At 41.4% G+C, this 23,821-nt stretch overlaps 1 gene segment (V, D, J or C); it reads right to left on the reverse strand.

Moving 5' to 3' along the window:
* On the reverse strand, positions 1-623 carry LOC104668404. The segment is given in 2 exon segments: positions 1-422; positions 526-623. Coding segments are annotated over 2 exon segments (468 nt in total).
* Between the last annotated feature and the right edge of the window lie 23,198 nt (positions 624-23,821).

Here is a 23,821-nt window from a genome sequence, read left to right on the forward strand (position 1 = left end):
TTAGCACCACCAGCCCCTGCCACGGAGAATAACCCAGTTAACAGGACTCTGGACACCCCTCATGGTCTCGGATGCCCCTGCTGGAAGGTTTGTGTCTGGGTTCACACTCACTGTGCTTCTAATACAGTAATACACAGCCTTGTCCTCAGCTCTCAGATTGTTCATTTGCAGATACAGCGTGTTCTTGGCATTTTCTCTGGAGATGGTAACTTGGCCCTTCATGGAGTCTGCATAGTATGTGCTACTCCCGTCTCTATTAATACGTGAGACCCACTCCAGCCCCTTCTCCGGAGCCTGGCAGACCCAGCTTATGCAGTAGTTACTGAAGGTGAATCCAGAGGCTGCACAGGAGAGTCTCATGTATCCCCCAGGCTGTACCAAGTCTCCCCCAGACTCCACAAGCTGCAGCTCACACTGGACATCTGAAAACACAAAGACACCATGATCAGAAACTTCCACACATATCCACTGTTTCTCTCACTCATGTCCATTCACACTCAATATCTCTAGTTTTCCATGAATCACCTTTTAAAATAGCAACAAGAAAAACCCAGCTCAGCCCAAACTCCATGGTGAGTTCTCTGTGCAGTCCTGATCAGCAAGCAGAAGCACCTGGGAATCCCGGGGCTGCGGCTCCTCTCCCAGAGCTGTAGGGTCGGGGCTGGACTTGTTTTCATCAGCAGAGGGAGGGCGGTATTTGCATGTCTTCTACTGTATACCAAGCTCTGGAGTGAGACAACTGAAGAGAGAGCAGGGCCCAGAGCACCTGAGAGTGTCCTGAGGAAGATGGGTGACAACAATGAGATTTGAGAAAATGTGCTTATTATGAAATTGTGCTGTGACAAAAACTTTGCCCTGAACACATTTCAGTTTTACCTATGTGTGTAAATTATGCTCTGTAGGAGTCAATGTTCTCTATTTACAGATGTCAAGTAAACCCACACATGAATGGGCTCTGTATGTACCTAAGAGCTCATGTCTGGGATGAGTGAGTTCTGGTATCTGGGCCTCCGCTTCTCACCACTGGCCCTGACTCCTCCCTTAGCCAACTCCAGGACAGAGCTGGACATGCCTAGTATGGTTTGGAGAAGCCACTGCCTAATCAGAATATGTGTGATTTTGCTGCACTCTCCTGTTCACCTTAAACTGTGGAGAGAACTAGGGTTCAGGTAGGTAAATTTTCAGGTATCTCTGACATTTAACCTACTGGTACCTATCTTTCTGTCACTCCTACAGTGTCTAATTTTCAACTTGTTTCCTTGTAATAAATTTTACAAGGTTTGACTGACATTACATGTTTAAAGTGTACAACTGATAATCAGGACATGACTATGACCACTATCAAGAAGGTGGACAAGTGATTTTCCTCAACTTTTTTTCTGTCCTTCTATATTTCCTTAGACCTTTCTCCTTCCCTTCTTCCAACATGTTCCCAGGCAACTACTAATCTTCTTTATATTACTTTAGATCAGTTTTTATTATCCAGAATGTATAAAATAGAATCATGTGTTATATACCCTTATTTGTTTGGCTTATTTTACTCAATTTAAATACTTGATAATTTTATCTTCTTAGTTTGTGTATCAGACATTCCTTTATTATGATTGGTGGGTAGTATTCCAGTGAACAAAGTTACCATGATTTGTTTTTCTATCAGGCAGCTGATCAATATTTGGATCCTTTCATTATTTTTGGTCTTACTTAAAAAATCTTCTATTCAGATTGGAAATATACATAGGTGAGATTTTTTAAATATTTTACCACAATAAAATCAACAATAACTGTTAAACAGAGAAAATGGACTTTTGCAAATTTTCTGTAATACTTCAGATCATTGAAATTTTAAGACAGTCAACAAACCTGAAATCTAGAGACACACAAGTTCTTGTACAGAGAATCAAAGCGAGGGTGTGCGCTGAACTGAGGCACGATTTGCCAAATGAAATACAGGCTAGTACAAGATAAAGTACACTAATATACATCGAATTGCTTTGAGTTGAGTGTGGTAAGCATGATTTTAGTGTGAAATTCTCAAGGAACACATACTGAAGAGCTTTTCTATTCTTTTGAGTCCATTTCCCTTTTAGTGGGAACAGTCACAAAAATCTTCCCTTCCCAAAGTGTCTCTTTGGGGGAGTAGGAGAGCCCACGCTTCGGAAGTGCTTCCAGAGCCAACAACCTTATCCCCACTAGAGAACTAAGAAATTACTCAACAGGGGCAAACCACCAAAACCAATATTCTAAAGGCCCTGGTTGTACCCTCAGGCATTGAGATGGGAACAGAGCTCCCCATCGAGGTTCTACTGGGAAGCAGCTCCCCTCTCTTTCTTATGGAATCTCAGCCTTAGTCTGCAGGGCAGGGCAGCAGATCTGGAAGGTGATGACACCGACGGAGAACCCTGGAGCTGTGGGAGCGAACACCTGGAGAAACAGGGAGGCTCTACCCCAGGGGATGGGGAGCTGCTCAGCAAGGGACAAAGGAGCCCCCATGTCAAGCTTCGGGGTTCCAGGGAGGGAAGTGGAAATGACACCGCGTTGAAAACCCGGGCAGTGGAGCAGCCACTGTGCCCACCCCGCCAAGGGTGCAGGGTTCCTGGGCCTTGGGAGGCTCTGTGCAGGCTGCCCGGGCCGCCTCTCCAGGGGTCTGCCACATGTCAGGGTGACCACGTAGGCTATCACTCCTGACTGCTGGCTGGGGTCGTGATCAGTTGTGTCCCGGGCCTCCCTGAGCACTGGGGCAATGGGGAGAGCTTGTGGAGATGTCACCCCTGCCCTGGACACTGACCAGGGCCCAGCGAGGATCAGGAGCCCCTGACCAGGCTGCAAGGAGGGGCAGAGGGAGCTGATGCTCCACGGAGCCGGTGGGAGCCAGGAGCAGGCAGCAGCCCTGACCTCTCAGGTGTGGCTCCAGCTGCCCAAATCAGGGCAGTAGACTCGGCCTCTTTGTGCTCTCGGAGGTCGAGGAACAGGCAGGAGCCCTGCGCTCCTGGGTGCTGCTGCAGCCACCCAAACCATGGCTGAAGACACGGGCATCTCCCTCCATGGAGCAGGTAGAAACTCTGCCCCTGCAAACCGGGGGCTGCAGCCTCAGGCGCCCCTGCAGTCTCGGGGTCCCCAGGAAAAGCTCTCCCCTCTTGCATGTCCCGAAGTGCCTGCTCCCACTTCCTGGCTTCTTCCTGCTGCTGGCGCCTGCTCTGATCCTGGAGGAAAGTCGGGGGGAGCCCCCTGGGCCTTGAACTGCAGCAGGAGGCAGGAAGACTCCTGAGCACAGGGGCGGGTCCCTAGGAAGGGCCTGAAGGCTGGGGCCCGGGCTCCCAGATCCTCGGACCAGAGTCGGGACTTGTGGTGCCTTCTCTGCCCACCCATGACCACCCGTGGACCAGTGGGCACGCACTTCCTCCCCTCGGAGGTCCGTAAAAACCCCTGGGCTCAGCCGGAGCAGGACAGAGGATGGAGAGATGACAGGAAGACCAGCTGCAGACAGGAGCTACTCTCTCTGCTGAGAACTGGGAAGACCGCAGGATGACCAGCTAGGAGAGGAGCTACCCTCTCTGCTGAGAGCTGAACACTCAACTGGTCAACTGCACCTACAGAGAGGAGCTAGTCACTGTGGGTCTCCTGTGAGAGGCTCCAATGCTTCATGAAGCTAGTCTTTGCCTTGCTCACCCTCCACATGGCTGCATACCTCATTCCTTCCAGATGTAGGACAAGAACTGAGGCAAAAGCGCCACTGGCCACAGGGGGTTCTGGCCAGAAAAAGCAACACCCCAGTGACTCAGAAACAACCGTAGTGAATACTGTTGGCCATGGAAACATAGTAGTAATTATCTGTGTACCTAAACGTAACGAGATATAGATAAATAAGGAAGTATAGTATTGTGGAACCACCATTGTTTGTGCCATCTGTTACTGGCAGAAACTTTGTTATGCAGCATATTACTGTATTTAAATTTCTGGGGGAAAAAACAGCCAGCCAAGAACCTAAAATTGAAAAAACATCTCTTATGCAATGAAGGATAGAGAAATACTTCCCAGACAAAGGAAAACTGAATAAATTCATCATCACTAGAATAACCTCACAAGAAATGTCAAAGGGTTTCCACGAGGTACCCCGTAGATTGAAACTCCTGTTTCAGCCCAACTATGGCATCTGCCATGTGATTGTTCTGTGTCGATTTGCTTTCTGCTGTCTTAGGGTTTTTCCTCTCTTGAGTCATGTCTCCCTTTCCCTCTTTATTCTAAGTCTATCACCACAATTCATATGTAGCCGAGAACAGTGGAGCCTTTGGAAGACATTTTTATCTTTCCATCACCAGGTCTAATGAGCTCTCTTCATGGGTGTCCATCTCTGTTTTGCTTTCTTGTGTTCCCGTGGGATGATGGCCTTGCTCCTATTTCAGTCCTGCCCACATTTTCATACACATGAGCCATCCTACAATCGCCACCCAGGAAAATCTGGAGGGAATGGACCCTGCCACGCACCTCATCAGCCTCCATGTGCATGGTGATCATTCCTTCAGCTTTCACACATGCTGTAGGGCTTCCCACTCAAAAGTGCCTTTCACCACCCCCCAGAACTGCAGCTCTTACACCCTCAGTAACTCTGAGACAGTTTCACATTTCTGCTGCTCTCTAACATAATGCCATGAACTGTTCCCTAGTCTCACTAAATCTATATGCAAGTCACCCGTCTTTATTTCAAACACTTTGTGGATGGGTTCTTACACATCATGGTTCATCTTGCAGTGTTTTTTATAAGTAAATGTGGCAGCGAAGTCAACTGACAGTCACACAACACCTGACTCCTGAGCCCACAGGGTCACTGACCATAACAATGGAAAATAATGAAGATACGATGAAAATATGCTACATAACTCTGAGTGCTTAAAGAAACTGTTAACAAAAACAACAAATAAAAAGTGAGGATGATGTGCAGAAAATATCTACAGAAAGGTTGTAACTAGAGTTGTGCTCATTTCATCAACAGGGTGATTTCTGAGCAACACATGAAGCTTCCAATATGGAATCGTTTTTACTGACATAACATAAAAACAAAATATCAGTTTTGCGGAGTGATTAGAACAAGGGAGTGAGTTGTGGTATTCGAGGTAAAAAGGTAAACAGATGGTACACAACACTGGATCTTACGGCATTGTTTCCATTTACTGTGGAATGCACAATTCAGTAGCTCTTTATCTCAACATGACTTATTTATCAGGACTCTTCTTACTATCATTGAATTATATATCATTTGAAGGACAATAAAATATTCAGGTGACAATTGTTGTTTCTATAGTTCATGTCCAATTTAAATTATTTATGTTTTATGGGTATCCCTTGACTATTTTATGGGAGTGAAAACATGGTGTTTAGCTGTCTGTTCCTGGCTCTTTCTCTTAACATAGGGTCTTACACGTCACATGCAAGTTTCTATGAGTGACACAATTTAACCTTTCATGGCTGTGTAGAATTCCATTGTGGACATATTCCACATCATCTTTCTCTAGTCATCTTATATTGAACACTTCGGTTAATTCAATTACTTTGCTACTGTGAACAGTGCTGCAATAAACATGGGAGTGAAGAAACCTCACCAAAATAGTGATTTTCCTCTGCAATATATTAATTTCCTGTCCTTGGGAGAAATGTCCAGTGATAAAATTTCTGTATCATATGATTGTTGCATTTGTAGTTACACTAACTTCTATACATCTCTCCATAGTGGCTGTATGAGTGTACATTCTCACCAACAGTGTATACATGTCCCATTTTATCTTCATCCACATTAGCACTATTTTAATCTATTTGAATATAGTTATTCTCTCTGGGGTGAGATAATATTTCATTGTAGTTTAAATTTGTGCTTTCCTGATTATTAGTGATGGTGATGCTTCTTTGAAAAATGTCTGCTTATTTGGATTAATTGTCCATTATGAAATAGTATCACTTGTATTTCTGTGGTTGAGACTTTTTTTGTCTGCTATGTTCTGGATATTAATAGCCTGTTTAATTAATAGTTCAAAATACATTTTACCATTTTTATGTTATCCAATATTTGGATTATTTTACTGTGTAAACACTGTTTAATTTGATAAAATTTAATTCATTTGTGTTTTATTTAGTTGACTGTACTTTTGAGGTCTTATTTATAAAATTGTTTTCCAGCCCGATTTCATGAAGCATTATTTCTAAGTTTTTAAGAGCAGCTTTATAGTTTTGGGTCTTCCATTTGAGTATTTAATTTATTTTGATTTTATTTTTATATACGGTTAAATGTGGGAATGTAAGTTCATTCATCTGTATATGGATATTCAGTTTTTCCCAACAAAAGTTATTCAGGAGACTTTTCTTTTCCCAATAAATGTTTTTGGTGCCTCTGTTGAAAATAAATTATCTATAAATGTCTTTGTTTCTCTACTTTTTTCCATGGATTTTTATACCAGCACTATGCTGTTTTTGTTATTACAGTTTTATAATGTTTTTTGAAATCTGGTTGTTGATATCTCCACCTTTGTTTTTTATTCACAAGATTGCATTGGCCATTTGGGGTATTTTCAATTGTATACAAAATTTAATAATGCTTTTTAATATTTCTGTGAATAATGTCATTGGTATTTTCATAGAGATGATGTTGAATATGTAGATCATCATGTGCATTATGGTCATTCTAATGATGCAAATTATTCCAGTTCATGAATGTAGATTTCCTTTTTATTTTGTGTTTGTCTCATTCAATTAATTATATCAGTGTTTTATAGTTTGTTCATTTACAGATTTTCACCTCCTTGGTGAAATGTATTCCTAGTTGTTTAATAGTTTTTGTAGTTATTGAAAATGGCATTTCTTTCTTGATTTTTTTTACCTAGTTTATTGTTTGTGTGTAGAAACCCCACTGATATTTCTATGTCTATATTGTATCTTGAAACTTTACTAAATTCATCAGCTCTGAGAGAGTTTACAAGAGTCTTTAGTATATATATGATTATGTCATCTGAAATTAGAGGTAATTTGGCTACCATTTTTCTAATTTTAATCCGCTTTATTTCTTCCTCTTGTCTAACTGCTCTGGCTAGTACCTTCAGTACTGTGCTGAATAAGTGCTGAGAGATGGCACCCTTGTCTTTTCCAGTTTTCAGAAGGAAAGCATTAAACTTTTGAGTTTTATAAAGTGCTTATTCTGCACCTATTCAAGTAAAAATATGTTTTTCATCCTCATCATATATATGTGATATATCATGTTTATTCACTTGTGTATGTTGAAGCATAAGTGAATCCCTGGGTTGAATTCAACTTTGTCATGCTGTATCATTATCATTATTATTATTGTTATTGTTATTGTTATTATTATTTAAATGCTGTTTGATTTGCTGTGCTAGTAATTTGTTTTTTTTATTTATGTTCAATAGGATATAGATTTTTTAAGTGAGTCCATCTCGTTACTTTTTATTGGTCTGTTAAGGCTCTCTATTTTTCCTTTTTTTACCTTGTTAGGTAGTATATGGCCAGGAATTTATCCAATTCCTCTAGGTTTTCGCATTTATCACATAGAGTTATTTACTATAGTATTTCCTAATTTACTTAAATTCTTGGATATCAGTTGAGACATCTTCTGTTTCTATCTTATTTATTCATGTCTTAGCTCTCTATATCTTTTGTTAGCCCAGCTAATGGCTTTCAATTTTGCTTATCTTTTTTAAAAGACTATTGCTATTTTAATATTTTCTGGTATTTTTAGTCTTAATTCCGTTTATATCTAATCTGCTCTTTAGTGTTTTCTTTTTGTTTTTTTTTTTTTTTTTGAGACGGAGTCTCGCTCTCGCCCGGGCTGGAGTGCAGTGGCCGGATCTCAGCTCACTGCAAGCTCCGCCTCCCGGGTTCACGCCATTCTCCTGCCTCAGCCTCCCGAGTAGCTGGGACTACAGGCGCCGCCACCTCGCCTGGCTAGATTTTTTTGTATTTTTTAGTAGAGACGGGTTTTCACTGTGTTAGCCAGGATGGTCTCGATCTCCTGACCTCGTGATCCGCCCGCCTCGGCCTCCCAAAGTGCTGGGATTACAGGCTTGAGCCACCGCGCCCGGCCTAGTGTTTTCAAAATAATTTTGAATTTAGCTTTTTCTTGTTCTTCAAGTTCTCTAACACGCATCAGTATGTTGGTTAATTAAAATATGTCTGCTTTTTGATGTGGGCCTTTATTGCTCTAAACTGGCCTCATAATACTGACTTGGCTTCAATGCCATAAGGTTGGTATGTTGTGTTTCTATTTTTGTTTCACACATTTTTATATTTTCTTCTTAATGTCTTCTTTCACCCATTGGCCATGCAAGAGTGTTTTGTTTAATTTTTGTGTTTATATTGTTTTGAAATTTTCTCCAGGTTGGGTGGTGGCTCGCACCTGTAATCCCAGCACTTTGGAGGCCAAGGCTGGTGGATTCGTTTAGGTCAAAATTTCAAGACCAGCCTGGCCAACATGGTGAAACCCCCTCTCTACTAAACGTACAAAACTTATCCAGGAGTGCCTGGGATACAGAGAAAGAGTCTATCTCAAAAAAAGAAAAGAAAAGAAATTCCTCCAGTTACTGATGTTTATTTGATTCCATCTTTGACTCTGTCTTAGTCAGATAAAAAGTTGGTATAATTTTATTTAAAATTTCTGATACCTGCTCTGTATTAATATATGGTCAATACATGTGACATCTGAAGAATGTCACATGTGCTGAAGAAAAGAATATGTGTTCTGAAGTTATTTGGTGCAATGTTCTATAAATGTCAGCTCCATTTGGAATATAGTGCAGTTTAAATCCAATGTTTATCTGTTAATTTTTGGCTAGATAACATATCCAATGCTAACTAATGTGTTAAATTCTCCAACTATAATTGTATAAGATTAGTATCTATCCCTTACTATGTAATAGATTTGCTTTATATATTTGAGTTCTCAGGTGTGAGTGCACATATATATATATATACACACACACACACACACACACACAATTATCTGTTCTTGCTACATATATGTAACATATATGTGTATATATATTTATAATTGTTATGTATTCTTGCTACATTGATCATTTTTTATTATATAATGTCCATTTTGGTCTCCCTTTACAGCATTTGGCTTAGAATTTGTGTCTGCAATAACTAGAGCTATCTGTATTCAGTGTTGGTTTCTGTTTTTGTAACATATCTTTTTTCCAACCATTCATTTTTAGTCTGTGTGTAGATTTTCAGATGATGTGAGTCTCTTGTAAGTGGCATAGAGTTGGGACTTTAATAAAATCTATTTGAAAAGTGTATTTTTAATTTAGGAATTTTATTACATATAAGGTTATTATTTATACATGAGTATTTACTCAAATTATTTTCTTTATTGTTTTATGATTGTATGTATCTCTATCTTTGCATTCTCTTTCTGTTTGGTTTTATGATTTGATGTTGTTTTGTGGTAATAATGTGTGTTTCTTTTCTCTTTTTTCAGTTGTTTCTACCATTGAAATACAATTTTTGTGTGTTTTTTTTCCAAGCTGATGGCTTTCATATGCTGGCTTTTATACAAAAATTCCCTTGAATATTTTTTGTGTGACTGGTCAAGTGTGAAGAAAATATCTTAGTTTATCTCACCTCAGAAATAATTTATTTCTCTTTTATTTCTGAGAGAAAGACCATCTAGGTATACTATTTCTGAACTGGAATTACATCTCCCTTTATCAGGAAACAGGAAAAGCAAATGGAAAAGTGAAAGCCAAAAGTGAAAGCCACAACTGAAAAACAAGAAAATGGAAAGCAAAAGAAATATCAAACAGTGCTGATATTGAATTTCTTATTCCATTGTCAAGAGAAGGGTCATATATGGAAGCTGTGAGTTTCTATATGACACTGACCCTGGTCCAGACTCCGTCTTGGGTATGATCAGAAACCATAAACAGTATTTGAACCATGGAATTTCACTAAGGTTACTGTTCTGGGTCTGATTGAAGATGACCCACCAGAACACCTAAGCTTTTTCAGGACTCTGATCTTTTTTATATTGGTTGGTACTTTTTCTACTCTGTAAGTGTCAGTCTAGATTTTGTGCATGGCAAAATATGTCCTTACATTACCATGATTATATATATGTGTGTGTGTGTGTGTATGTGTGTGTGTGTGTATAAAACAATGGTACACACAGAATTCTAAAATGAAGAGGTTCCCTAAAGAAAGTGACAGAAGAAGATGATGAAGTCCCACATCCTGAGAGAAAACCAGCCCCTAACCTTCATGTGAACCTGCCTCTGGAGTGGACTCTGATCAGTGGACCTGAGTGACCCCTGTTGCTGATTTCCCTCCAGCGTTCCTGTAGGGAGGTTTGTGACTGGGCTCACATTGACTTCTCCTCACTGTGTCTCTTACAGTAATAGACAGCCATGGTGTCAGCAATCAAACTGTTTATTTGCAGATACAGTGAGTTCTTGGTGTTTTCTCTGGAGGTGGTAAATCTGCCCTTCACAGAGTCTGAGTAGTATGTGCCTCCACCACTAGCATTAATGTAAGACCCACTGCAGTCCCTTCCCTGGAGGTTGGTTCACCTAGTGCATGCCATAGCTACTGAACGTGAATCCAGAGGCTGCACAGGAGAGTCACAGAGATGCCCCAGGCTGTACCAAGCCTCCCCCAGACTCTACCAGCTACACCTCACATTGGACACCTGCAAACACAGAGACATTCTTGTCAGAAACTACCACACAGATCCACAGTTTCTCTCACTCATATCCACTCACAGTCAATATTTCTAGTTCTTCCTGATCATCTTTTAGAACAACAACAAAGAAAACCCAGCGCATTCCTAACTCCATGGCATGTCTTCAGTGTCCAGTGCTAATTACTCAATGGAAGCACCTTGGTAGTCCAGGGCTGGGGCTTCTCTCCCAGAGCTGTGGAGTCGGGGCTGGGCTGGTTTTCATCAGCTGAGAGAGGGCCCTAGTTTCATGTATCCTAATATACAGAAAGCTATGGTTTGGGATGCCTGAGGAGAGGGGAAGATCAAGAGAAGATGAAAGATTCCTGGGAGATTTACATTGAAAGTTAATATTGATCAGTGAGATGATTATGTGGTTTTTGTTTTTACTTCTATTTATATGATCACTATTACTGATTTATGTATGTTTGAGAATGGAATACAATACAGTCATAAGAATAAGATCATGTTATTTGCAGCAACATAGATGGAGCTGGAGGTCATTATCCTAAGGAAACTAACACAGTAACAGAAAATCACATACCATCTGTTCTCATGTATAAGTGGGAGCTAATCATATTAACACAAAGAAAACAACAGACACGAGTTCCTACTCGAGTGTGGAGGGTGAGAGGAGGGTGAGAATTGAAAAACTACCTATCAGGTACTATGCTTAATTCCTTGGCGACAAAATAACCTGTACATCAAACCAACATAACTCACAATTTACCTATAAAACAAAACTTGCACAGGTTCTTCTGAACCTAAAATAAAAGTTTAAAAACATTTTGGCTAGTTTTTCATTATGAATACAACACTTGAATACACCTTAGTTATTGCAAATGCTCTCTAGAATATTTTTGTGTCTGTTTTTTATTATATTTTAACATAAAAAAACTTAGATTTATATAACTATACAAGTTAATAATGTATTTTGAAACTTCATAGTCACACCCATATATAGAGACACAGACACACACACCTGGCAATGAAACATATATGTGCACAGGCAAAAATAAATGCATTTCCAAACATCAAAGCGACATACATTTGTTTCTATGTTATTCTATTTAATTTATATGGATTTATTTATATTTATAGCTTAAGGTTTTAGTCCAAAGTAACATTCTTCTATGAGTGAGTCTGTCTATTCCAATGTAAATTAAGAAATATATGTAAATGCATGTTTTAGTAAAACTTACTGTAACTGCCATTATTGACAAATGTATCAATGAAATATACAATGGTATTCTTTACATACTCTGTGCTGGCTTCTTTCCCATTTTTACTAACAGCATACTTTTTAAATAAACGTTTTAATGCATTTAATGTTATAAATAAATATAATAATCAAAAAGGCAAACATCTCTCTTAAAATTGTATTACACAATTGGTTGAAATAACATTGTACTTTACAAAAGGCATCACCTCTTTTCCAATTTAAATAGCATTTAAATATTAAATTAAAATAAAATATTAAGTATTAAATTAAAAAATAGCTATTTCAAGTTTAAAGATTTTGTTTTTTTTTTTTTTTTTGCAATGGCTTCACATGAATTTTTAACATAAACTCAATAGGTTGTTTATTTGACAATATTCCTGAATACCAGAGAATATCCATAAATATAGAACTAATATCAGCCCAGGGTTCCCAGGATTAACTCACAATGATAGCTTGCTAGAAGGTGGTCAGAAAGTGTGCAAACGCATTAGGGATTTGGGCTTTATCATCAAAGCACTAGTGAGCCCCAAGACTGAGCACATGGGGCAGCAGGAACTGCAGAGCCCACTCTGTGGTACTTAGGGAAGGGAGGGGATGGGGTGGGGTGACGTCTGCAGGACTGTAGGAAGAGGTGAGGAGGGCAGAGAGTCTGCAGGTAGATGAGCATATTCTTGGAACAGTTGCCTGCGTATACTTGGTTGGCTTCAGTGATCATAAAGGGAAGTGAACTGATTCACCAGACATGGATGAGACAAAGTAAACGGACTTGCTGATTCCTTGAATGGAAATTGAGGATTATAAAAGATTTGGACAGAAGGAGGGAAGGTGGAGAAACAGACTGAGGGGCAGAACACCAGGAGCCACCAAAGTGGAGGACAGGAGCCCTTAAAGTGGGGTTTCATCTTCACAATCAGCAGATGAAAGAGAAAGAAAGTCAACACCATGCATATGCTGAGTTATTGTTAGAAAATCTTTAAAAAGTGTGACTGACACAGCACAGTAACAAAATCTGTTTGTGGAAATAGTTTGAAGTAAGCATACACAATTCCTTCATTTTAAAATTGTACTGAGATACTATTGCTCGTATTATTACAAAAATATAAAGATTTAAAAGTTTAATTGAATTTCTGTTTTAAGTTAAGATTTTGTAGGTAAGAGAAAAATGGATTCTGAGGAAGAAATGGCAAAAGATGCACAGAAGACTTTCACTTCACCAGGTCAGGAATCACAAAGCCTAAATAAAGAAACCCACCCTCCCCAGGGATCTGATGAGGCACTGCTTCCTAAGAGAACCCTGATGTCCTGACCCCGCCCCCCCCAGTGTTCTTAGCGCCCCCTGGTGTCCCGGGCGCCCCCTGTTGGTGCTGAGCTCCCCCTTGCGTCCTCAGCGTCACCTTATGTCCTGAGCGCCCCCTGGTGGTTCTGAGCTACTGCTGGTGTCCTGAGCGCCCCCTGTTGGTTCTGAGCTCCCCCTTGTGTCCTGAGCTCCACCTCATGTCCTGAGTGCCCCCTGGTGATTCTGAGCAGCCTCTGGTGTCCTGAGCGCCCCCTGGTGGTTGCTGACCCTCTCCTGGTGATTCATAAGCGCCCCCTGGTGGTTCTGAGTGATGGCTGGTGTCCTGAGCGCCCCCTGGTGGTTCTGAGCTCCCCCTTGTGTCCTGAGCTCCACCTCATGTCCTGAGGGCCCCCTTTGTGTCCTGAGCGCCCTCTGGTGTCCTGATCCTCCCCTTGTGTCCTCAGCGCCCCCTGGGGTCCTCACCACCCTGAGGTGGTTCTGAGCACCCCCTGGTGGCTCCTGAGTCCTCCTTTGTGTCCCCACTGCCTCCTGATGGTTCTGAGCTCCCCTTGGTGGTTCTGAGCAGTGTCTGTCACACAGTCCCCTCCTGTCTCCCTGCAGGGAGGTTTGTATCTGGGCTCAGACACAAACACAGATGTCCCCTAACTGTGTTAGGTTGTCACACAGATGTCACACAGATGTCTCCTAACTGTGTCTCCCATGTGTCTCTCCTCAGCTCTCAGGTTGGTCATTTTGAGGGAGACCGTGCTGACAAGGGTGTCCCTGAGGATTATGATTTTTCTTTGTATTGATGGAGGGTACCACTAACAAATGCCACTTGAATCACTCACTGTTGCCTCCCACACCAACCCCCATCCTGAAGCCTGCTGGGTTGAGCTCATACTAGAGTCAATGAAGGTAAATTCAGAGGCCTTGTAAAAAAGGTTCTGAGAATTGTTGGGCTGTACTATTTCTCTTCCAGATTCCACTAGTGAACTTCATGTAGGACTTTTACAAACACAGAGGGAACAGGCTGAGAAGCAGCCACAGGTAGGCATGATCCACAGGGAGCCTACCTCTGAGAATAAGAAGATAATCCCAGATTAGCATAGATCCTAAGGTGTGGACACTGAAGAAGGGCACAGACATCAGGTGGCATCCTCTTCATGGACAGGAGATAAGCTGTCCATGGGCCATTTTATGAGCATGGGTGGGCAGCACATTTACACCTCTTTCTCCCTGTGGACAAAGATGCACTGTTCAGCAGGGCTCATCCCTCTGCCTCTACTTCAGGGAGGGCAGGGTCAAAGAATCACTGAAACTGGATGCTCCAGCTTAATCTCTCCGTCACTCTCTTCTTTTTCTCTACTGTAAGCATGGTTTAGTTATTTTTATGGTATCAACCTTCATCAACAAATAAGTCAAGGAAGTACATGAAAAGAAAGTGTTAGGAAGAGTTAGTACTTGAACAGGAACCTGTTTGCATGTCTCCTACTATAGAGTCAGTTCTGGGGTGAAATTCCTGAGGAGAGAGAGTAATGCTCATAGTAGGTGAGAGTGTCATTTGTAGCATTTGGAAAAATATAATTTTCCAATCTGTCCTTAGGCAACTACTGATCTTTTTTTTGTTACTTTAGATTCATTTTCATTTTTTATAATTCCTAGAAATAGAATCATACTTTATGCACTTTTATGTGTTGGCTTATTTTAGCATACATTCTTGTGAATACAACAATTTTTTTTATCAAAGCTGTATTACTCAGAGTTCTCTAGAGAAATAGAACTAATATAACATATGTATAGAGGAAATATAGTTTATTAGAATTTTCTCACAAAATTACAAAATGAAAGTTCCATGACAGGCTTTCTAAAAGCTTGGGAAGAAAAAGAAACTGGTAGTGGCTCAGTCTAAGTCCATAAGTCTCAAAACCAGAAAAGCCAACAGTGCACACTTCATTCTCTGACCAAGGGCCCAAGAGCCCTCAGCAAGCCCCTGCTTCATGCCCCATAGTCCAACTGCCAAAGAACGTGAAATCTTTTGTCCAAGGGCAGGAAGAGTGGAAAAAGGCAGCCAGCAAGGAAAACAAAAAAAACAAAAACAGAAGGCGCAGCAAGCAATGTTATCTTGTCTTCTTCCAACTGCTTTATTCTAGCTGTGCTGGCAGCTGAGTGGATGGTGTCCATCCATATTGAGGCTGGGTCTTTCTCTTGCAGGCTACTTACTCAAATGTCAGCCTCCTCTGGCAAAACCCAAGAGACACACAAAGAAACAATACTTTCCCAGCCATCTAGGCATCCTTTAATCCAATCAACTTAACACCTAATATTAACCATCAAAGCCGTCCCCTTGTTGTCACATCACCCGAAATCATGCTCGATCTCCAAATAAAGACCTGAACTACTTTTATACCTTTGTTTATGATGATTTTCACCTTCTTATTATGTCTTCTTGAGTAGCTTAATAATCAACACTGTGAATTTCTTATCTGGTATTTTAAAGACTTCATTTTGGTTCAAGTTTATTGCTGGAGACCTAGTGTGACCTTTTTGGGACATTATAGCACCCTGTTTTGTCATATTACTTGAGTTATTTTTCTCATTTCCTCTCATTTTGGTAGACTATTTCTTCTAATTAATATTGAATTTATATTTGTTTTAACTGTTTCTTTTGTTTGTTTTTAAATTTATTTTTTCCGTTAAGAATGAAATCCAGTCTTATTCTTTTACATGTGGTTTGCTAGTTTTCCCAGTACCATTTATTAAATATGGTGTCTATTTTCCAATTTATATTTTTGTATGCTTTATAAAACATCAGTTGGCTTTACATATTTGGCTTTATTTCTGGATTCTCCATTTTGTTCCAGTGGTCTATGAGCCTACATTATATTAGTACCATGTTGTTTTGGTAACTGCATCCTTGTGGTATAATTTGAAGTTCAGTAATGTTATGGCTCCATTTATTTTTTTCTTATTAGGATTTATTTGGCTATTTGGGCTTTTTTGGTTTCATATGAATTTTCACTTTTTTTAAATTCTGTAAAAAGTAATGTGGGTATTTTCATAAGTATTGCATTGAATCTGTAGATTGCTTTGGGCATTATGGTCATTTTCACAATATTGCTTCTTCCAATCCATGAGCATGGGATGCATTTCCATTTGTTTGTGTCATCTATGATTTCTTTTAGCAGTGTTTTGTAGTTCTCCTTGTAGAGATCTTCTACTTTTGTGGTTAAGTATATTCCTAAATATCTTTTTGTAGCTTCTGTAAAAGAAATGGAGTTCTTGCTTTGCTTCTCAGCTTTGTGGTTGTTGATATATAGCAGTGCTACCAATTTGTGTACATTTATTTTGTAACCTGAGACATAAGTGAATTCATTTACTAAAACTGACAGTATTTTGGAGGAGTCTAGGGTTTTCTAGGTATATAATCACTTCATCTGTAAACAGCGATAGTTGACTTTCTCTTTCTCAATTTGGATGCTCTTTATTTTTCTCTCATGAATGATTGCTCTGGGTAAAACCTCTGGCACTATGTTGAATAGAATTGGTGAACATGGACATTCTTGTATTGTTTGTGTTCCTGGGGGAATGCTTTTAACTTGTTCGCATTCAGCATGATGTTGGGTGTGAGTTTTTCCTATATAACCTTTATTAGTTTGAGATCAGTTCCTTCTATGCCTATTTGACTTAGAATTTTTATAATTAGAAACACTGAATTTCGTTAAATGCTTTTTCTGCATCTATTGAGATAATCCTACGGTTTATGTGTTTAATGCTGTTTATGTGATGTGTTACATTTGTTGACTTGTGTATGTCCAAATAATCCTTCCATTTCTGAGATGAAACCTACTTTTATCATGACGAACTACCTTTTGGATGTGCTGTTGGAACAGGTTAGCTGTTTTTTTTTTTTGAGTATTTTTGCATCTATATTTACCAGGAAAATTCCTATGTAGAATGTGTATATGTGTGTGTGTGTGTGCACGCGTGTGTGTTTTCCTGGTTTGGGCATCTGGGTTATAGTAGCTTTAGAGAAGAATTTGGGGAGGATTCCTTTTTTCTAAATTAAAAAATAAACAGTTTCAGAAAAAACGATAGCAACTTTTCTTTGAGTTTTGTATCGACTTCAACTGTGAATTCACCCGGCCCTGTTGGTGTTGGCATTGCTGACCATTCTTGAGTTGCTGATTCAATCTCACTGTTTGTTCTTCATCTATTCAAAGTAACGGTTTCTTCCTGATTTAATCCAGGAGAGTTGTATGTGTCTAGGAATTTTTCCATTTCCTCTAAGTCTTCTACATTGTGCACATGAAGTTGGACATAGTAGTCTCAAATTATTTTATATATTAGCAGTGTAGATTGTATGGTCTCGTTTCATTTCTGATTGAGCTTATTTGGATCTTTCCTCTTCTTTTCTTGGTTAATATGGTTAATGGTCCATGAATTTGATTATTTTTTCAAATAACCAACTTCTGTTTCATTTTTTTTTTTTTGTATTTTTTGTTTGATTTTCACTTAGTTCTGCTCTTGTCTTTGTCGTTTCTTTCCTTCTCCTGGCTCTGGGTTTAGTTTGTTCTTACTTCTCCAGTTTCTTGAGGTGTGACACTGTTGCAGAAATTCAGGAGGGCAAGGGAGACCTCAGGGTATAGGAGGAGGATCTTTTATTGAGTGCACTCCATCCCAGTGAACAACATCCAAAAAACTGGGCCCTGAACAAAGACAAGATTTTGCTTATATACCTACTCCTAAGTGGCACAAACGTGAATATACAGAGGCAAGACAAAGGCTGTTAATCAAGCTAACACAGGCTTATAACTCAGGTTTAGTATACTCCTTACTATACTGCCCAGATGGTCATTATCTGCTTAGTTCAAAGGAGTCTCACAAAGACTCATCTTGCAACCCCCACTATGGTGTCTAGCTGGCTACAAGCCAGAACTGCTCAGGCTATACTGCTTAGATGAAGAAGCAGGAACCTACAATCACTAACTATAGGAAAAAAAGAAACTCCTAAAACGTACAGACCAAGGGGCAAGGTATAGTTTACATAGTAGAGGGGATGGGATTCGATGGGGAAGTTCACTTACACTAAAGGAGAGATAGGAAAACTCATGTCTTTTCATCTTATGTTGAGGGAGTGCTGGGAACGTCTTCAGAGCACATTCCTCTGAGCTCTGGCCCTTCAATAACGTTGTTGAAACTTTGCCTGTTACTGCCTTTGAAATGAGTCAGCCTAACACAGGCAGCTTATTTCTTTCTCTTTTTTAATTTCTATTTTCTTTTTTCTTTAATTTTTTTCTTTTTTCCCACCTCATACCTCATCTTTGATGCCTCCTATGTATGAAATTTTAATAGAAGTCATCACTACAACTTTGTTCTTCGTGACAAGGCAAGTCTTCTTCGTTTGGTACAGCTTGGTATTTAGTTAGAGCCATTAGTCAAGTGGTGATGGTTCTGTCAACTACAGCTTCTATAGTTGATTGGATGCCCCTGATGAGGGGGGGTAAGAGGCAGGGGAGTATTAAACAGCCTCCTAATATAACTAGTACTATCCCTATTGATGTTTTAAAACTGCCAAAGGTTGAAAACCAACCTCCAAAAAGGGAATCTAGAGACCATATTGGCTTCCAGGTCTGAACTGGGACATGAGCTAGCTTTCACATTCTCACAGTTATTTTCATGATGTCCTTTCCATTATCATCGATTTCTAAACAACAATGTGTCAGATTAAACTTCCCGCCTACACCTCCTTCCTGGGCCAGAAGGTAGTCCAAGGCTAGCTTATTTTGATAACTGGCATTTCTCATCTTTGTGGCTTGCTGGGCCAGCAGGTGTAATGCATATGCAGTTTCATTGGTGATGATTTCAAGTACGTCCTGCAACCTTATGCTACGGCTGAGCATGTAAATAGGTGTATAGTATCCCTGCATCCCATCTTGTGCCCATGTAGCTGGCCCATAGTATTGAATTATTCTTTCAGGAGGCCAGTCGGTGTCCTTCCAATCTCCTATCTTTATATCCTTTTTTAGGTCTGTATTCCTTTTGCTCCTTCACTTAATTTCATCACAGATAGGATACCCTAAAACCTCTACTTGTTGTAATGGGTGCAGGAAGAAAGATGGTCTAATTGTCCCTAACATGCAGGCCCCTGTCCAACTGGCAGGTAATTGCCCATAAGCTCATGGCCCACAGATCCAATAGAGGCCAGAAGGTGCTTGCCAGGTGTTCGGTGCCTCTAGCTGATACCAGGAGTGGATTAAAGAGGGAAAACGGGAAAATGGATTGCAACGTGGCAACCTGGTTGTATCTTTACCTTGCTTATATTTGCCCCACCATAAAGTTTTCCCTAATATCTCATTGTAATATTGCTGTCCTAGGAAGACTAATTCCCCTACTGGGTTTGTAAAGGCTTTTCCCCAGTGGGCAATGCAGAATCTTCCCAAGACAGATGATTTTAGCAGCCAGACACTTGAGCTCGTGAGTGCCGGCTCTGGGGATGAAAGGGTTAAAGTGTAATTTTCTTGAGGCAATAGCTCTTTTGCTTCCCAAGGTCACGGGTCTCCCATATTTGTTCCTCCACAGACATAGCACGAGGAAACACCTAAGCTGTCAGCTGTTTTCAGCCAACCGTGCAAACAGATCTACAGCTATAGGAGGAGGTGCTTCAGGTACCTCCTGCTTAAAGTGCTCATTGAATGACTTAAAGACCTGGAACTGCTGCTGGGCCAGAAGGATTTGGTTTTCTTTTTATATATATAAAATATAGACATAGGCTCTTGAGTGTATTTCTTGGCTGCTGGCTGGTACCTCTAGTGGCGCTTTTAAACCTGTAGTCTATAAGGGCCGATTTGGCTCCAAGATGGTAAGATTCACAGGATTGCAAATGCTAGTTTTACAATCTGGTTCTGAAGGTATTTTGGTAAGCATGATTAGCCCTGGTGATTGTTGGTTAGTAGACCATGTTGCACAGCCCCAGCAAGTTGTTACTGGGGAACTGGTGGAGCAAGCAGGGGTTGCACACTTATTTATATGGCAGCTATTATGGTACTCCATGGAACTGTGGATTACGGGAAAGAGTGAGTCTATGGATGTTATCCAGCAAACATCAAAATACAAAGATGTGACTCCTTTGTGGGAGAGAGAAACTTTGGTCTTGTTTAAGAGACTTCCTTCCCTTGACCCAGTGTGAATCTCAAACCAGGTCCCAGGTAAAAGCTTAGGGTGATAGTATGCATGAAGCTAGCTATCCCCTGGGTCAGAAACTGAATAGTTTGTTTGGTTGCACGTACAAGTCCCCAGAGGGGTTCCTGTGTGTTCATAGTATGTATGGTACAACAAAGTCATAACTAGTGTATTTCCTATCCATGTAGTACGCATGCAATGTGGGTATTCCTCCATAGGCGCTTCCTCTCCTAGTACAGATATGGGGATCAACAGAAACAAGACAAGGTGTAGCATTCTTACACCTAGCATTGGCAGGGTGGAGAGATTTGTTGAAGCAATAGCATAGCAGTAATATAATTAATAATACAAATAAGATTACTGGGCCTAAGATCTCTGGCCATATTTACTCATCTGCTGATGACTCCTGAAGCTCCAGCCGTGTGTAAACTAGTCAGCTTCCAGTGTGACTAGAGCAAAGCTTGCTGTTTCCTCAAACTTCCACCATGCATACACTGCTCAGCTTCCGAAGTGAGCAGAGCAGGGCTGTCGTCGTCTCTGCTAGGAACCCAGTCTCGTCGCAGGATCAGCTGGGTCGGATGGTCTGGGTCCTGCTGGCTGGTCCTCTGGTCCTGGGCTGCCAGTTTCAGCCAGTCATGGTGGATCCAAGGCACGATTTCTGCAACTTTAACAGCAGTGGGAGTGAACAAAATTACAACATGGGGCCCATCACATGAGTCCCAGAGGTGGGATTCTGTTTCTTAACCCCAACAAGGTCCCCAGGTTTGAGAGGGTGTACTGGGTCTGTCAGACTAATGGACATTCTTTCTTGCACCCAGCTATGCACTTTCTGCATAGTTAGCCCTAAAGCCTGCATTTGCCTCCTTAGAGTTCTCCTAACTCACAGAGATCACCTTTATTTGACCTGTGATTGGGGGCGGCCGCCCGAATAAAATCTCATAGGGTGAATACCCATTTTGTCTTGTGGGGGTGCATCTGACTTGGAGGAGGACCATGGGTAAGACCTGATCCCATCTCAGGTGAGTTTCCTGACAAAATTTCTTCAGTAGCTGCCTGAGTGTCCAGTTCATGTGCTCCACTTTACCTGAGCTCTGCACCCTTTAGGCTGTACATAATTTTCATTTTATTCTTAATAGTTAAGTCCTGCACTATTTCAGCCACAAATGCCAGTCCATTGTCTAACCCCAGAGTCAGGGGTAGTCCAAATCTGGGAATAATGTCTCTTAACAATACTTTGGTCAACTGTCATGCCTTCTCTGTCTGGGTGGAGAAGGCCTCAATCCATCCTGAAAAGGTGCAGACAAGCACCAACATGTACCAATAGCCCCCTGCTCAGGACAGTTCGGTGAAGTCCATAAGCAGGTTTTCATATGGCATGGCTCTTCTTTCCTGAATTCCTGGGGGTTTGAGTGGGCCCTTGTCGAGGATTATTCTGAGCACAAGTTAAACACTGTTCCCAAACTGCTCAAGTGACAGCAGTAAGCTGGGGCACATAGAAGTGACAACTAGTAATGTCTCTAGTGCTGTTTTTCCCATGGGAGTCCCTTGGTGGAACTGTTTTACAGATCTGGGGGCCACCATTTCGGGTATGGCTAGCCTCCCACTGGAGAAATTCCACCACCTTCCTTCAATGTAGCTCCCATTTTCTTGGGCAAACAAAGCCGTTTCATTTGGAGTGTAGCTTGGGATCTCCGGGAGGGGAATCTCTGGGAGGAGAGGCATAGCTAAGGCATCCTCTTTAGAAGGTGGAGGCACCATTACAGCCTGCTTTGCCTCTCTGTCTGCCTTTCCGTTTCCTTTCATCCTCTGATGTTCCTGCCCTCTGGTGCCCCCTGCAGTGCACTACGGCCACCTGCGTTGGGGCCCACACAGCATCTAAGAGCTGTAGAATTTCTGCCTGGTACTTTATTTCTTTCCCTGTAGCAGTCAAGAGTCCTCTTTCTTTGTAAACAGCCCCATGAACATGCAGAGTGGCAAAAGCATATTCAGAGTCTGTGTGAATATTTGCCTTTTGGTCTTTTGTTAGCCAGTGAGCCCTTGTCTGAACTATTAGCTCTGCTTTCTGAGCAGAAGTTCCTGTAGGCAAAGACTACGCCTCTACTACCGAGTCCAAAGTCACTACTGCCCGCTCAGAGGGCCTCCTCTAGGATGAAGCTGCTCCCATCAGTAAAATATTCAATGTCCAGGTCCCCGAGGGGCCCATCTGTGTGGACTTCATCTACTACGTCCACACAGCAATGAAGGGGGCAAGGTAGCTGGGTTTAGGGGATTCACAGTCTCTAAAGTTAGGCAGGGATTTTCACATAAGAGCTCTTGATGTCAAATCATTCTCGGATTTGACAACCATTGGTGCCCTCTTTTGTCCATTAAAGTTATAACCGAGTGTGGTACCCGGATTATCAGTTGCTGTCCCGAGGTCAGTTGATTAGCTTCCTGTACCAGTGAAGCAGTAGCAGCTAATGCCTTAAACAAGGAGGCCATCTAAGTGCCACAGTGTCTAATTGCCTGGATAAATATGCCACCGGGTGGCGCCATGACTCTAGGACCCCTATGACCATTTCTTTTTGCTCATGGACGTATAAAAAGAAAGGCTTAGTTAGGTCCGGCAGCCCTAAAGCTGGAGCTTGAGTCAAGGCTCCTTTGATTTATTTAAAGGCTTTTCCCGGGTTGGCCTCCCAGAGGAGGGGCTCTTTCTCTCCCCGCTTTGTGGCTTCATATAACGGCTTAGCCGTTAGTGAGAAATTTGGGATCCAGATGCAGCAGGACCCAGATACCTTTAGTAACTCTCTTATTTGTCACCAGGTGATTGGAGTGGGAAGCACACAAACAGCCTGCTTTCATTCACTACCGAGCAATCTTTTCCCTTGGCTTATACAGAAGCATAAATACTGGATACTTTCAGAGCCGATTTGATCCTTTTTCCCTGACACTTGATATCCTGCCTTCCATAACAGGGGCAGGAGGTCTTAGGTCCCCTGAAAGCAGTCCTCACAGCTTGGGACTGCTAGAAGAGGATCATCAATGTACTGGAGAGAGACACAGTCACTGCTTGGTGGGGTGTAGGCTTTAAGGTCTGAGGCCAGTGCCTCTTCAAAGATTGTGAGAGAGTTCTTAAATCCCTGTGGGAGTCTTGTCCAAGTATCCTGTGATTCACCCCATTGCAAAGCAAAAATAGGCTGACTAATCGGGGCCAGCTGGAGACAGAAAAATGTGTCCTTCAAATCTAGGACTGTAAACAAAGTGGCACTCACTGGAATATGTGCCATTAAAGTATACGGGTTTGGTACCACTAGGTGGATGGTCACCGTGGCCTGGTGTACTGCACACAAGTCCTGCACTGGCCTATATTCTCCAGACAGCTTCCACACTGGCAAGAGAGGGGTGTTCCATAGTGACTGGCATTTGACTATGGTTCTCTGCTTGTGAA

The sequence above is a fragment of the Rhinopithecus roxellana genome, chromosome 5 (genome assembly GCF_007565055.1).
Source record: "Rhinopithecus roxellana isolate Shanxi Qingling chromosome 5, ASM756505v1, whole genome shotgun sequence".
NCBI lineage: Eukaryota > Metazoa > Chordata > Mammalia > Primates > Cercopithecidae > Rhinopithecus > Rhinopithecus roxellana.